This window comes from Anabrus simplex, chromosome 1 (assembly GCF_040414725.1).
Source record: "Anabrus simplex isolate iqAnaSimp1 chromosome 1, ASM4041472v1, whole genome shotgun sequence".
NCBI lineage: Eukaryota > Metazoa > Arthropoda > Insecta > Orthoptera > Tettigoniidae > Anabrus > Anabrus simplex.
In genome coordinates, this window is record NC_090265.1 from 776,379,928 (window position 1) to 776,396,297 (window position 16,370).

The 16,370-nt window shown below is 40.9% G+C and overlaps 1 protein-coding gene across 1 annotated transcript in view; it reads left to right on the plus strand.

Annotated features, from left to right (window-relative positions):
- LOC136857509 (sodium-coupled monocarboxylate transporter 2) overlaps positions 1-16,370 on the plus strand; it is a 144,197-nt gene that overhangs the window by 61,318 nt on the left and 66,509 nt on the right. Inside the window, exon 3 of the mRNA XM_067136218.2 lies at positions 3,613-3,772. Within this exon, the coding sequence (XP_066992319.2) occupies positions 3,613-3,772 (160 nt within the window). The remainder of the gene's footprint in view (positions 1-3,612; positions 3,773-16,370) is intronic.

The window sequence follows — 16,370 nt, forward strand, 5'->3', positions numbered from 1 at the left end:
TCCTTGTCGGCTCACTGGACACTGCCGGAGAGACGAGCTTCCGTTGCAGCGAGACATACAGTGAGCCACGGCACACCGAAAGAATCGTGAACGAGCACGGCTCAGTGAGACACAAGATACACACGCCTCCTTATCGGCACACTAGACACTGGCGGAGAGCCGAGCTTCCGCTGGAGCGAGACATACAGTGAGCCATGTCACATCGTTGCACAATACTTCAATAATTTGTGGACAGACGCAATAACATAACCAACAGTATGCTGAATCAGAAAACCAGCGGGCTACTGTACATCTCGGGTAGCCTATACAAAATATGACGATTTAAAAAAAAATTAGCTGATAGAAAAATTCAGATTTAAAAAAAATGACTGAGCGAGTTGTCGTTCGGTTAGTATCGCATAGCTATGCGCTTGCATTCGGGGAATTGTGGGTTCGAATCCCACCGTCGGCAGCCGTTACGATGGTTTTCGGTAGTTTCTTCATTTTCACACCAAGAAATGCTGGGACTGTACCTTAATTCAGACCATGGCTGCTACCTTCCTAATCCTAACCTTTCCCACCTTGCGTCGCCGGAAACCTTCGATGTATTAGAGTGACTAGCATTTTTTTTCTAAGAAAGGAGTTCATAGTATGATGACCAGATGGCAGCTGCGAGTACTGAATGCTGTTGCTGCCGTCTTACCAGCACATACTACACAGATGCAGTAGGAGCGGTGACTCTAATGTGCCGTGAATCTGATCACTGTATCGATTCAGTAACGTGAACGGAATCAAATGAATCGAATGTCCCATCACTACTGTGCAGTGATGAATCGAATGTCCCATCACTACTGTGCAGTGAATGGGCCAGTTCGGCTCCATGGCTAAATGGTTAGCGTGCTGGCCTTTGGCCACAGGGGTCCCGGGTTCGATTCCCGGCAGGCTCGGGAATTTTAACCATGATTGGTTAATTTCGCTGGCACGGGGGCTGGGTGTATGTGTCGTCTTCATCATCATTGCATCCTTATCATGACGCGCAGGTAGCCTACGGGAGTCAAATCAAAATACCTGCACATGGCGAGCCGAACATGTCCTTGGACAATCCCGGCACTAAAAGCCATACGCCATTTCATTTCAGTGAATGGGCCAGTTGTGGCACTATGAACTTGCAAACACCGTTTAATTCGCTTCTATTGGAGATACAGTACATTTATTTGGAGTCTCGCACAGATAGCTGGAACTGTACTGAGGGAATAGCTAACAACACAGGTCAGCAGATTGCTGGTACAACAATGTGCATTCGTTTTCTTAAACGCGCCAACGCGGGTGCTCGAGGGTTACGGTCCAATTTTTCAATTTCCTTTACATATCAGCATAAGAAAACGAACGCAACAAAACTTGTTCTGATAGACTGCACATCCGTATGAGACTGGGAGGCGTGACCAGTCTTAAGGAGGATAATGGATAGGAAGAGCATTGTGACCTTCGCTGTTTTGGCTACGCAGCAGCGATATCTGTCAAACAAAGTGATTCCGAAGTTGTAAGCGTCCCTCAGTTGAGACAAGACCTGAGCCTCAGAGAATATACCTATCATGTAAAATGAATTATCCCGTTCAAGGAACATGGATGGCTGACAAAATCATGAGGGCATACCGGTCATCGAATGGAGAGGTTCACTCTAAATCATGATAATCTATAATCGGTCTAGACATTACGAGGCTGGTCCCGGGATGGAAAATTCACAGCATGTGTGCCTGCAAACTGGTAAAGCTATCGAAATACCCACCTTTGCCATATTCAGACATTGATCGCCCATGATTTGACTGAACACCAGTATAAGGTATTATGTTTTTATTATTATATATACTCACTGCATGCTCCACTACATGCGTAGTATCACATGAATTTAACTAATCTTACATATTTGTGTGAAAAACATTTATTAAATTTTAGCATATATATTTCGTTATGGCTATTTTTCTTGACTCATTCTTAGAGCTTGAAAGTTCAAAGAGTCCACAAATTTTGCAAACGGTTTTGAATACTTTCTGATTAAGACAGACTTTTGCGTTGGCCAGTTGCCTACCATAATAGCACCGTTTATTAATATTTCTCTCTCACATTCCACTTCACTACACTCTAATATTAAGTGGTCTACTGTTTAGGGTCCTCTCTTGCAGGAACGCTCGGGAATGCGTGCAATCATAAGCCTGTGCAGATACGATCGATAAGACATAATCGATCCTCTAAGTGGATAAATGTGAAAGCCATGCCAAATTGCTCGACTCTTGGTTTTATAATTGAGCTACCGTTCGAAATGAGACCTCTGAAAGCCACAAATCAGATGTTCATTAAGAAAAGCGTGATGCTTAAAAAAACCACAAATCCCTAACATAAAAAGATAGGTTGAGTCTATAGAAATAATAGGTCTTATTGTTAGAGCTAAAATCACAACAACAGCGAGTGCACAAACAAGCCAACAGAAGGTGCTGGACAGCAACACGTCAGTGATGCCGCGTGAGACTTATGTACGGTATAAAACGAGCTGTCGTGAGAGAGGGTGTCATCAGGCATGTCATGCTCGGCCTTCTTGGTCCCCCGACTTCAATCCGAGTGATTGTTGTTTGTGGGGTTAGCTGAAGTCGCAAGTCTGACCTCAGTAAGGGTGCTAAAAGACAATACCCGACGTCACACCTCCCTGGCCTGAGAGACGGCGTCACTGTCTAGGAGGCCCGCCGTCCCCTTCACGGACGGAATGAAAACGGCTTAGTAGTAGTAGTACGCAATTACTTACCATATCTGAGGATATGCTGTACAGTGCTGTTCACAATTTACAATTTTGATTTACGTCGCACCGACACACATAGGTTTTATGGCGACGATGAAATAGGAAAGACCTAGGAGCGGAAAAGAATCGGCTGTGGCCTTAATTAAGGTGGAGCCCCAGCCTTTTCCTGGTGTGAAAATGGGAAACTACGGAAAACCATCTTCAAGGCTGCCGACAGTGGGGTTCGAACCCACTATCTTCTGGATGCAAGCTGATAGCTGCGCTCCCTAACCTCACGGCCAAGTCGCCCGTTAGTGCTGTTCACAACAGTGTCCCTCGACGATAGGTATTGTTGATGAATGACGGCCGACAAATTTAGCATGTGTTATAAGGAACATCGTTCTTGGTAAACCTGGATTGTTATGCTAATTATTCCTTGTGTGTCCACGCCATCTGTTGGTAATTTTGTCTACTTTATTTTGGTGTCAATAACATCCCATATCACGCCAATCGTGTGTGTCAATTATTACCTTTCTACCTCCAATATCCCGTGATGTACAGTATTGCCTCGTAATATGTTAACGGACTTTTGGGTTATGATGCATATTTTCATGACGTATATACGAACCCCTATAGTATAATGCATTTGAGATTCATTTTCCTGTACATATGCGTAGGAAAATGAACCTAACGAAAGTTGTAGTGATGGACTGAATATCCACACGAGTCTGGGAAGCGTGACCAGTCTTATGCACAATAATGGATAGGAAGAGCATTGTGATATACTAGGTTTTGCTGTAACAGCGACAATTTGCTGTTAAAAATTAAGATTGTTTTAAGTCAGAAAGTGCGTGTTCTCTTTCCAGTCACATATCCGGCATTACTCTTATGGGTGCTCCTGCTGATCTCTACATGTACGGAATACACTACATGCTGGTCTGCTTCGCGTGTTTATCAATAGGACTGCTGATTAACTTCATCTATTTGCCCGTCTTCTATGGTTTGCAGCTTACATCCTGCTATGAGGTATGTATACATCTCACATAATAAACCTAATTTAACTTAATGGTCTGTCCACACCCAGATGTTTTCGTTAACTTAGTTCATCAACATTTTTGTATGTTAAGAAACAAAATTGCGTGTTATTTACTTTTCGAGCATGTTGATAAAAAAAAATATCTTTAAATTTTGTGAATGAAACTTTTCACTATCATTTCGTGTTTCCGTTAACATTTCGGTTTGCAAATGCACAAGGTCGCAATTAGAGCACGCAGATTCGTAGTGCGGAATACGATGATTTCTTATTTCCTCTAGAAATTGACTACCAAATCCCAAGCGAAAGTTCTAATAAACAGTACCTTTAATTCTGTATGGTATTCTTTTAGCTGTGTTCTAATGTAGTTTCATTTCCAGCTTCGATCCTCGCTGAATAAAATCATCAAAGTAATACTATCCTAACTAGGTACGTTAAATGAAGATTTTCTTTACATCGTACCTTTACCAGTTCATTGATATTGTTGTATAAAGCTTCAAACACCTCAGACACAATAACTGAAATTGCTTGTTTTGATACTTTAGACAAATAGTATGAGTGAAATGTCACTAGTTGCTAGGAATCTTTAAAGTTATAGCCTACCTACAAATATATAGTCAGTCATTAGTTGAGCCAGCTTTCCGATAATCTGTACCATTACTTGCAATTTCAGACGCAATTACTATCAGCAAGAACTGAAAGTCATGTTGGGACATTCTTAAGGGAATTTTGAAAGCCTACTGCATCATGAATTAAAAGTTCTGACATAAGTGTTCTTTCCAAACTTAATTCTACTCGTCTTCCCAGTCTTTTCTTTTGTCACATTTCGCGTCTGCGCTTTTCTCTAACTATACTCACTAAAGCAATGAACGTTGGAGCTGTAAGTATTTTCAATTGACAATTGTCAATTGTAAGCTCACAAACAGCTATTTTGGTGTGAACACAATGTTGAAGAAGTTTGTTAAAAAAAGTTTATCAACATGTTATGAAAAGTTTTCATTAACACTCTTTATTAACTTTGGTGTGGACTAACCATTAGCCCCTCAAGACTTCCTTGAGCTCTTACTGTCCCGTACGAATTAATCGGAACGCGGCAATGAAGTACATATAGTTCTCATTTCTTTTTTTAGATTTTACATGATACATATCCACAATACCTTATATTAGCTAATATGTCCTCTTTGTATTTTAAATGTTCTTTCACAAGATTTGGTATTGCTTCCACAAGCTTTGAGCATATATTTTTCAGTTCGTCATCATGAAACCGCACTTTAATAGAGACTCTATCATGCGTACTTTGGTGGAACAGTCAAGATTTGCGAGACTCCTTCTGCAAATAGCCCACAAGTTTTCAATGGTATTTATTTCAGGATAGTTCCCTGGCCACTCTGAAACGCGAATATTGTTCTCACGAATTTTGTTTCACTTCCTTTGAAGTATGGCAAGGAGCCAGAACTTGCTGAAAAATTCCCTCTCCGTCTCAAAACCTCTTCTGTAGCTCAGGAACAACTCTTCCTTGCAGTATTGGTCAGATGTACGCATCCCTAAGGGTCCCAATCCTTCATGTGTGAAACACGCCCAAAACATCTCCTTGTTTTACGGTCTGTTGCAAATGATGTGAAGTTGTTGTCTCATTATTCGCTCGGCGCACATATTGAACCCTCAGTCCCTGCACTTGAAAATAACTCTCGTCAGAGGAAAGAACTATCTTCCAGTGTTCCATTTTCTAGTCCCGATGACTACGTGTCCACTAAAAACGTTTCTTTCGCATTTCTCTTGTTAGAAGGTGTGTCTTTACAGGTTTGCAGACCTCCTTTACAGCTAACAGAAATCTACGGCCAATATTAGAAACGTGCAGATTCACTCCCTTTTACCCCAATTCACGTGCCACGTCCACACCAGTCAACCTAGGGTTCAATCTACTTCTCCCGAGGAGGAAACGGTCGTCAGTTGGCGTCGTATTCTTTTTCCTGCCAAAGTTCTCCGTTTCCTTATGTGAAACTAATCCGGTTTGTTTATACCGCTGAACAATTCTATTTATAGTGCCTACACCGACACCAAATTTAGTATCTAACTAATTTTGTGTCATAGAAGTATTCTGAGGAAATGCTATATTTGCACTATGCTTCCTGGGAATAGTATCCATTAAAGAAGCAGGTACTACTGCCACGTCAAAAATCCTCCAAAGTAACTGACTTCGAAATCAATACAGCTTTTATCTAAAACAATCGCCACGCAAATCAAACAACACTGAAATAACATGTAGAGAGAAAAGGAACTGTGTAGCACACTGTCGCTAACCATTGGGAAAATAATTAAAGAAATCCCATTGTTCCGATTGATTCGCACGGGACTGTAGATCTGTTACTCTTTGAGTTTCTGAACAACCTCTGGTATTAAGACTAGCGTTCCTTCTGAGAAAGTTTCGTCGACGTACTTCAGTTTCTTGATGCCATAATCTCGCCATCGCTAGTCTAAACAAAAAAACTTGTATGTCGGCAATTAAAGATTTGTCTCGCCACTAACACATGCGACTGCTAGATTTTGCTATCTTTGCCGAGACCCTACAAGCGATAGCTAGTTGGATTCGTGGGCGCCGGAGTTAAGCAAATATAAGGTTATAATTCAACTCTCTGCATTACTGCTTTGTTTATAATATCCCTTATTCCCGAAAATGGCAGCGAAATGGCAAGACTATTCCAAATACACGCGAATGTTTACCCACAACATATTCTAAAATAATTTTCATTATCACTTTGAGAATATAGATCAAGAACTTATTACAGTACTTCAGTATCCTTCGTCTCAACAATCGCGATCAAAAATCTTCACATTCAGTTATTGAAACATATTTCCTTTGACAAATTTACTTGAATATTCTCTAACCTAACGTGTGGTCTTCAAAAAAGGATTCATTTCTCTGTTAGTGATAATTGCTCTGATGAGTACTCGTGTGATATTTTAATTTATCCCCCGTATCTCCTGCCCACCACGAAGCCTCCGTGGCTCAGGCGGCAGCGTGCCAGCCTCTCACCGCTGGGTTCCGTGGTGAGATTTGTGCTGGACAAAGCGGTGGCGGGACAGGTTTTTCTCCGGGTACTCCGGTTTTCCCTGCCATCTTTCATTCAAGCAACACTCTCCAATTTCATTTCATTTCATCTGCCAGTCAATAATCATTGCCCCAGGGGAGTGCGACAGGCTTCGGAAGCCGGCACACTTACTATCCTCGCCGCTAGATGGGGCTTCATTCATTCCATTCCTGACCCGGTCAAATGACTGGAATCAGTCTGTGGATTTTAATTTTCATCTCCTGCCCACCGTGAACAAATTCCATCCAGAGCACCAGGAATTAATATCTAAGCTGATGTCATCAGCCAGTGAAGGCGAGTGTTGGAAACATTATTAAAACAATTTTACGTAATTATAACCACCGTCATATTCTCAGATCAGTTTCGGAGCTGTCTGGTCAATTTACCGGTCTTATTTCTTGAAGTACGGCGCACTTTCCATTTTGCAATATTTTACATGAAGCAAGCATCTTTCCAAAGGATGATTAACATCCCACAACCTGCCAGATGTGTTTGAGAACTGAGAGATACCACACTTTTGAATATCTCCTCTAATGCTAGGTAACATTTTAAAGCGCTTTGCTGGGGCGATCTAGTGTTTGCAGTGCACTATGGGCTAGAACAAATTTGTTACTTTCATTGAAATGTCTCAGACTCGCCCTTGGTTTGACGATTTAAAAGTGACTGAGGTAAGAACGATGCTAGTAAAGCTATTCCTAATGCCGCCAGTCCCTGCTTTGAACGGTATGAAAATATTGATCATAGGGCCAGTCAGTGAGTGCATTTCAGTTGACTTGGTAGACATATATGTAATACCAACTTCTGGCTCGGTGAGGAAAGGGACGGGAAACTACCTCACTTCTCATTTCCCTAGTTCGCATCCTCAGGTCGTCTATGGCAGCTGATGGTGAAGCTGTTGATGTTCCAACCAACCTTCAGGCTGAGTAATCAACATTCAACTTTGTAAAATCTTCGCCTCACCAGAAACATGACTCTTTATTGACGCTGAGTAGCCCGACTTTACGATGTGGAAAGGACGAGCCAGCAGAGGAGTGTCAAAGTGGTGGTGATTATTGTTTTAAGAGGAACTACAACTAGGCAACCATCCTCTATGTAACACTAATCAGAGAGAAAAAATGGAAGAGATCCGATATTTCGAAAAATGAAGATATCGGCCAAAGAAAGACAAGGTCCGCGAAGGGCATGAACATGAAAGACTCCCTATAGCTCATTCCATGTTAAGAAATCAGTATTGCTCTTATGACAATAGGGTTGCCATATCGAACGGATCTGCTCAATTTCATCACTGGGAAACCGTGGCTTATATAGAATATTGGTGAAACTCAGTACTTAAGTTCAAAATAAATGAAAGAAGAAAGTAAGCTATTTTTTTTTGAAATCTAGGTTACAGAGGTTGTAGGGCTGGGGGGCAGAGGGGCTTATTTCTGCTTTTAAAACAACATGGATGAACTACTGCACACACACAACCTCAGTATTGAAGTTCAAGGCAAACTGGGAGAAAACAAACAACAGATAACGTTTATGGGGTGTGGGATGCACTTAATTATATTTAATAAATTTGCCCAAGCAACGTCGGATACTGCTGTGTCGTCATATCGCTCCATGAAAAGAATGGTAACAATTTAATACGCTTGTGAAAATGTGGTAAAAATGTGGCCAAAATAAAATGCGCTTAAGAAACAAGAGCTAAATAGCAAAACGAAGCACAGATAAACGTCATAGCGAATTTCTGTATCAGTACAAGTCAAGCCGTGATATACAGTACTACTACACACCTCAGCATCAAAATCTTCAGTAATAACTGCTGTACGGTACAAGAATATTAGAACACACACATAAATAAATCGATGACTTCTCTTCAACAGTGATTCACAGAGTAACTCAAAACGAAAATGAAGGAAGGCATCAAAGCGATGACTGTTTCCGCCATTGTGCTTCCACCCTGCGAATGTATTTATTAATGAGGGATTTTAAGCAACTATTTTAATAACTCACGGGCAAAAACGTGCCTTATCCATTTTCTTTCTTTCATAATCTATAGGGTAAACCTACCTTATTTCGTGAATACTTTATTTCGTGGTACGCGACATATTGTTGATCCTGAAGTAAGGTAGGCGTTTTACACTTACTTCCAACAGTCCTCAGTACATAGCAGGAGTGCTTTTACACGGGGAAACTATTTTGAGCGGGAATTTCAGCTGGGTGAAGGACAGGCAGTTGATTGTATGTTGTGTGGATGGAAACACGCTACTTGTTGGTCTGTCCCTGTAGTAAAACGTTATTAAGGTTAGTTGGTCAAGTAATTATTCAGACAAGTATATGCACTTATATTCTCTAAGAAACACACTTATAATATCAGTAGTCAGAGTTGGATTTAAGTGCGTTATTAATGATATAATTGCTTAAGAAAATGACTACGACTCTTACGTTTTGTGTCCATTTCAGACATAATGGCTCCAGCGTTAAGCAAATGTGTGAAGAAGGAAAACAGCAACAAGCTCAAAAAAACGGGTCTTGTGACCTAAGAAGACAAAACTATTCATCATTTGACCTTCGGGAAGCGCTTCAGAAAGTATTGGAGGAAAAGTGGTCTATGCGCAAGGCTGCTAAACATTTCTCCGTTCCGTGGAGTACTCTAAAAGAAAATATGACTATTGGAAACATGGGTAGACCGTTTGCCCTTACGAGTGAACTGGAGATTAAGTTCATTACTTTCATAGTAAAAATGCAGGAAATAGGGATCGGTCTGAACGTTTACCGAATAAGACATGTTGCGTATGCTATGGCCAAAAAACAGTATGCAAACAATGACAAAGTTCCCATTCAGTGAAGTGAAAAATTGTGCAAGCTGGAAATGCTGCAGGTGAATTTGGTCCACTTCTAATCATTTTTAAACGAGTGAGAATGTCAGATTCATTGACGAATGGTGCCTTCCTAACGCCTCAGTAGTCCTGTCACAGAGTGAATGGATTAACAGTGAACTTTTCTTAAAGTGGTTCATCTGATGCTATTGTATTTATGTGTAGTATTTGTGAATATGTCAGTGACAACGATACCGATACTAAAAATGAGTGAAAAGTGCGTGAAGTGAACTGTAACAATGCTCAGAAAAGTTATCACGGAGTTAATTATACTGTGTCACGGAATTAGGTATGCTATCACGAAATTAAGTAGCACGCTCACTTCGCTTGTTACATGTTATAACTCCAAATGTTTTGCATTTTTTGAACGTTCTTTATCATGTGTTTGTAGAATAATGTATCGGTACTCAGCATGTAAAATATAAAATTCCTAGATCGAGTATTTGTCCTGATATATTACTTACAATACTTAATATCACGAAGTTAGGTAAGTTTACCCTACTAATATTATAAAGAGGAAAAATGTGTAATTTTGTTTGTAACGGATAGACTCAAAAACTTCTGAACCGATTTTAAAAATGTCTTCATCTATAGAAATCTACATTACCAGTGAGTAACATGGGCTGTATTTTATTTTCGAAACAATTCTAGGTGGGGGGCACTGGGGGGGGATATAAAAATATGCTAATATAGGCACAAGGACACGAGGACGGGTCGCAAAAAGATGGGTTGATCAAGTAAGAGAGATCATGGACTTACCATGGAAAGTTATTGTCCGGAAAACGCAAGTACGTACAGAATGGTATCAACTTATAATATAAACAACAAAGTCCTTGGGTCACCATACTCAGTCATGAGAGGAACGACTGGAGAGAGAGATAGGCAAAATATCGAATTTGTCGTATTAAGACGAGACAAAGCTGAATTTAATGCTCTTGACGCAAAAAACAAAATTCGGTAAGCCCTACTGGCCCGAAAACCAGATTTTAAGGCCCTAAAACCTACCGTTACGGATATATTGGCACCACACTACCCCTGCTCTAGGAATCGGATAAAAGAAATGAAATGCCGTAACCATGGCAACGTCAGCTCCAGGATTCTAGAGCAGCGAGATTATGCATGTACGATTGGGCATAGCTACCAACCAAAACTGGTACACATGACTTATTATCTGGAAAAAAATATACTGTTGTGTAAGGCACTCATAGGACTCCTTTGGGCAGGGATGGGAAGGGGCGAATTATAAAAATCTTTCTACTGTATAGCGTATATAAAAATTGATGTATGTGTGTATGTGTAATTAACACATCCCCTCCTAAACCACTGCAGCAATTTCAACATAACTTGGTGCACGTATTTCTTACTATCGGGAGAAGAGCACTGTGGGGTTAACCCATCCCTAACGCCCTTAAGGGAGTGGGGTCAGGGGGTTAGTTATAAAAATAATCGAGAATAGCCTCGAATTCATAGTTTTCGGGGTCGCTGAGTTGAAAAGTAATACTCCAGAATTATTTAAAGTCCAAGTTCATCCCCATTTTACGTGGGGAGCGAAGGGGGGTTGAGATATATAAATAATTAAAAACAGTTTCGAATCCATATATTTCAGGACCTCTGAGATGAATAGTAATACTCCGGATTTTTTATAAGTCCAAGTGGGGGTCGATGGAGATGAGATATAAAAATAATCGAAAACTATATATATAAATCTTATTTTCTTCTTCTTACTATATATAAAAATGGATATGTGTGTGGGTGTGTAAATGACACATCTCCTCCTAACCCACTGGAGCAATTTCACCAAACTTGGTACACTTATCAATTAGTATCAGGAGACAAACCGCGTATAAAATAATCTAAAATAGTATCGAATCCATAGTTTTCGTGGTCACTGAAATGAATAGTGACACTCCGAATTTTCAAAGTTCATGTTCAGGCCCCTTTGGGGTGAGGGTAAGGGGGGAGTGAGATATAAAAATAATCGAAAACAGTGTCGAATCTACAATTTTCGGGGTTACTGAGATGAATGGTGACAATCCAAATTTTTTACCTCTTAGGGGTGGGTGGTGAGAGGGGGACAGTCTCATTGACAGTTGAAATCCTGTACATCGTATCTATAGTGCGACGGCTAAGTTCATATAGTCATCACTTGTTAATTTTTTACAGGATCAAATACTTTCCAGTCGATTCGAGCTTCCATAAGCACAAAGTTTTACTCGAAAATTAAATAATCTAAAACTTGAAATCAAACACATCTAAATAATTCTAAAACTACATAATAGATCGTAACATATCAATCTGCAACTCAAAAAGAAATTCTATAAAAATTCACTTCACACATAACTAACTGGCAATGCAAATCTTAAACGGTAAATATTCAGAAACTATCCGGGCAACGCTGGGTACTACAGCTAGTACAATATAAAGTACATTATAATATTCCTTAATCACTAGGTATTATGAGCGTCTAGGAGGGGGTGTATTCACACCTTAGAGGCCCGTAAGAGCAATACTGTTTTCTTAACATGGAATTAGCTATAGGCTGTAATATCGTCGTGATCGGAAAAGAACAGGAGTTGACCAAGGGAGGTTGAATAGGGAGGAGCCCGGCACAAGTAAGTGGAAGCAATGCCAGGACACAGTGAAGGGCCTCGTGGTAGTCAACCCACGCTCCCAATTTTAGAGCTCCAAGGGCCCCTTTTAACCGCCTCTTAAAACAGGCAGGGGCACTGTGTGTGCTATTCTCCCGCCACCACTCACAGGGGGATGTCGAAATGGCAACGTAAAGTGTCTTAAATATCGTGTATTACGTCTCATCTTCACAATATCCGCCTCCTTAGGGTAACGGTTAGCGCTGTTAGTTGCCGGATTCGATTTCCTGTACTGTCAGAGATTTAGGAATGGCATAAAACTTGGTATGTGGATAAAATGGTGCATGCAACCCTTCTCCATTGCGGATGTGTCTGTAAAGATCTCGCCCCTCGGGACGAGGCAATGTGCGGGTCCTGTGACGGGATTCTCTGGCTCCTGAGGGGTCCGGACCCCTAAATCCCACTACACACCACCCCCTCACTTAATTTAGAGCAGAATAGCTAACTTGCGGGTTGTTTTATAACCAAGACTTACTCAGCCCCTGGCTGCGGAGTTTGCATCAAAAATTGGTGTAATAATGGTGTAAAATTGGTGAATTTTTTTTATCGGTGTAAACGTGGTGTATTTGTGGTGCTAATTTGGTGCAAAAGCGATAATGAACGTAGTGTTCTTAACACTAATGAAAAATGCACCAAAATTGCACCATAATTACACCACATTTTTCCATTAACCCGCGGTGACTCGCGCGGCGGGGAAAAGACCACATCCAGGCTCTTTTATTCTGCCATTGTTGGTGCGGCTTACGGATTGTTTCCCCCCTGCACGATATCCATGGTGAGGGTATTACCAAGCAAATCTGCTGTTACAGCAGTCGCGCAGTCGCCAGGAGTCTTGTCTGGAGTGAAGACTGTTAGACTGTGGTGCTTTAGACCACGCGCGTGCTCTCGCGTAACACATGTTGTAGTCTTTTGGACCACGCGCGAGTGCTCGTGTGCTATAATTTGTTACCAACATGAATTCAACTGAACAAGAAAACATTCTCAGGTTGCTTGAAAATGTTGAAAAAGAGGAGTTGCGTAATGATCAATTAGAAAGAGAACTAGGTGCAGTGAACAGAAATCTGTTTGGTGGCGAGGAAAGTGAAAGTGACGAAGTTCGAAGGAAGAGGCAGACGATGTAGAAGATGTTGTCCAGAGTAGTGACCACAACACCGACACCGAGGAATCTGCTGACTCTGAAGATGATGGATTGAATGTGAATCACTTAAGTATTCCTCAGTACCGGTATACCGGAAGAGATATGACTACGGTTTGGGACATGCACTGCAGATCAAACAGTGGCCGCGGGCGTAGTAGACGGCGTAATATTGTTACCCACCTGCCTGGACCTACGAACAGGGCTATGAATGTCACCTCACCTGTGGAATCCTTGATGCTCTTTTTTCCGGATGGTTTACTGGACCAGATTTTTACATACACCAATATTTGGATCGCGCAGCCAAGGGAAAATTATGAAAGTGACAGGGATGCTGTCGATACTAACAGAGACGAGATCAAAGCGATCATCGGACTGTTGTACTTGGCTGGGGTACTAAAATCTTCCCACACTAATTGGAGAGATTTATGGGCAACGGACGGAACTGGTGTAGAACAATTCCGTACTACTATGAGTCGGAAAAGATTCCAATTCCTTCTGCAAGCTATTCGGTTTGACGACATCCATAGCAGGGAGGAAAGGAGGAAAGATGATAAACTTGCTCCGATTCGAGAAATATTTGAAGGTTTTGTTGACAGCTGCAAAATAAATTATTCGCGTGGAGAATAAGTCAGCATAGATGAGATGCTTGAGGGGTTCCGGGGAAGGTGTCAATTTCGACAGTATATTGCTAACAAGCCCGCGAAGTACGGCATCAAGGTCTACGCCCTTGCAGATGCAAGAACATATTATACTTGCAACATGGAAGTATACGCAGGCAAGCGGCCTGATGGAAGGTTTTCGTTGAACAACAGTGCTCAAAGTGTGGTTGAGAGGCTGGTGGAACCAATTTCACAAAGCGGGAGAAATGTTACCACAGACAACTGGTACACATCCATTCCTCTTGCTCAGAGCCTGCTGACCAATCACCGACATACATTGGTCGGTACTGTCAGGGAAAATAAACGGGAAATTCCACCTATCTTCGTCGAGACAAATAACAGACCAGAAAAAAGCAGTATGTTTGCTTTTGGCCAAGAAGGAGTTTTACTGTATTATCATACGTCCCCAAAAAGAACAAGGTTGTGTTATTGTACTCGTCCATGCATGGAGATGACGCAATGCCAATAAACCTGATATGTTGACATTTTATAACCTTACGAAAGGTTGAGTAGACGTCGTTGATGATTTACTCTGTTTCAAGAGTCAGCAACCGTTGGTCATTAACTCTTTTCTACTCCCTTCTAAATATTGGAGGCATAAACTGTTACGTCATTCTCCGAAGTAAAGTCGACAGGATGAACCGAAGGCAGTTTCTGAAGACTCTTTCTACTGGATTGTGCAGAGACTACATGGAGTATCGCGCATCACTGGCATGCATTCCCCGGGGCATCAAAATGAGAATCCAGGAATTTCTAGGGATCATCAATGAACCGAAACCGGCTGAAAGAGAACCGCAGTATCGAGGAATGTGTTTTTACTGTGGAAGGAAAAATAACAGGAAGACCAAAACAACGTGTGAGCATTGTTCAAATTACATTTGCAGGGAGCACACAGTATTTTCTTGTCTGGACTGTGCTAATGGAAAATCCGAAGAAGAGGACTAAGATGAGTTTTTGGTTATTCCTGTGTTAATATTACCTTGACGACACGTTACGTTGTACTATGTAATGATATTTCCCTATCTGGTCTGGAAAATTCTAAGCTTCATTTAGTAGTTACGGTACATTTCAATATACTTCATTTCTTATGTTCATTTTTATTTCAGAAATTTTTTGTTTCATGTAGCTGTTTTTGTAATATATTTCATTTATTATATCCACCTTAATTTCAGGGATGGTTTAATTCATGTAGCATTGTTAATTTAGTTTGTATACTGATTAATCTAATTTGTGTTATTTCTCTATGTACCTTATGTTACTTTATTTTATGCTGTGTTTTGTAATGGCAAATAAAGTCAATATTATAAAGTAAAATATCATAAAAGCATCAAAAGAAGCCTAAAACAAAATATTATAAAAAGGAACAAATCAATATGAGCCCATTTTAAAGTGGTATTTCACTTAAGCGTAATTGTGGTCCTTAAGACCACGCACGACTCCTCACGTAACAAGTCCGCGCGCGAGTCCCCGCGGGTTAATTTGCACCATTTTTACGGCAACAAAGTTGGTGCAAGAGAAGTGACATTTTACACCATAGTTACGCCAGAAATCAGACAATTTGTGCTCCAAGTTCGCACCAATAATACAGCAACCCTTTAAACGTTCTTTATTTTCAAGGCCACTGTTGAACCAAATTTGCTTCAAAAATGCTCCATAGTTACAGCACCAACAACAACGCTAACGTCATACTTCTCTGTTGCACAATGACACACGTTGTACCTTGATTTGTGTTGTTTTCACTTTTTAAGCAATAACGTTTGCATACTTTTTGCCATTTACATTTATTTAAACTCAAAATGTTTATTTTTATCTTTCTTTGGGTCCGGGCCCCGTTTCCATTTGGCCCCGTCTGTCACCCTTGTCGCCAGCCCTGCCCATAAAATTAATATTTCGCAATGCAGGAAGCCGAGGGTGCCAGCAGGATTGGGTACGTGGCCGATGAGCCTGATGGTTTTGGATTCCGAAGTAGGTTGACTGCTCTACAGAAAAGGACGTCTCAGTATGCATTCTTCGCGAATTGTGCAAATAGGTCACGTTCTGTAATTATGTGCCTGACAAGGGCAGTGATAAAATCTATCAGTTGATAGTCATTAGTGTCAAAACAAGGGCTCATATAATGAAACAGGGTGAGATACATGTTTTATTAACTAACTGGTTACTCAGGCGTAAATTACTAAAATTGTCTGCTTAGCTAGC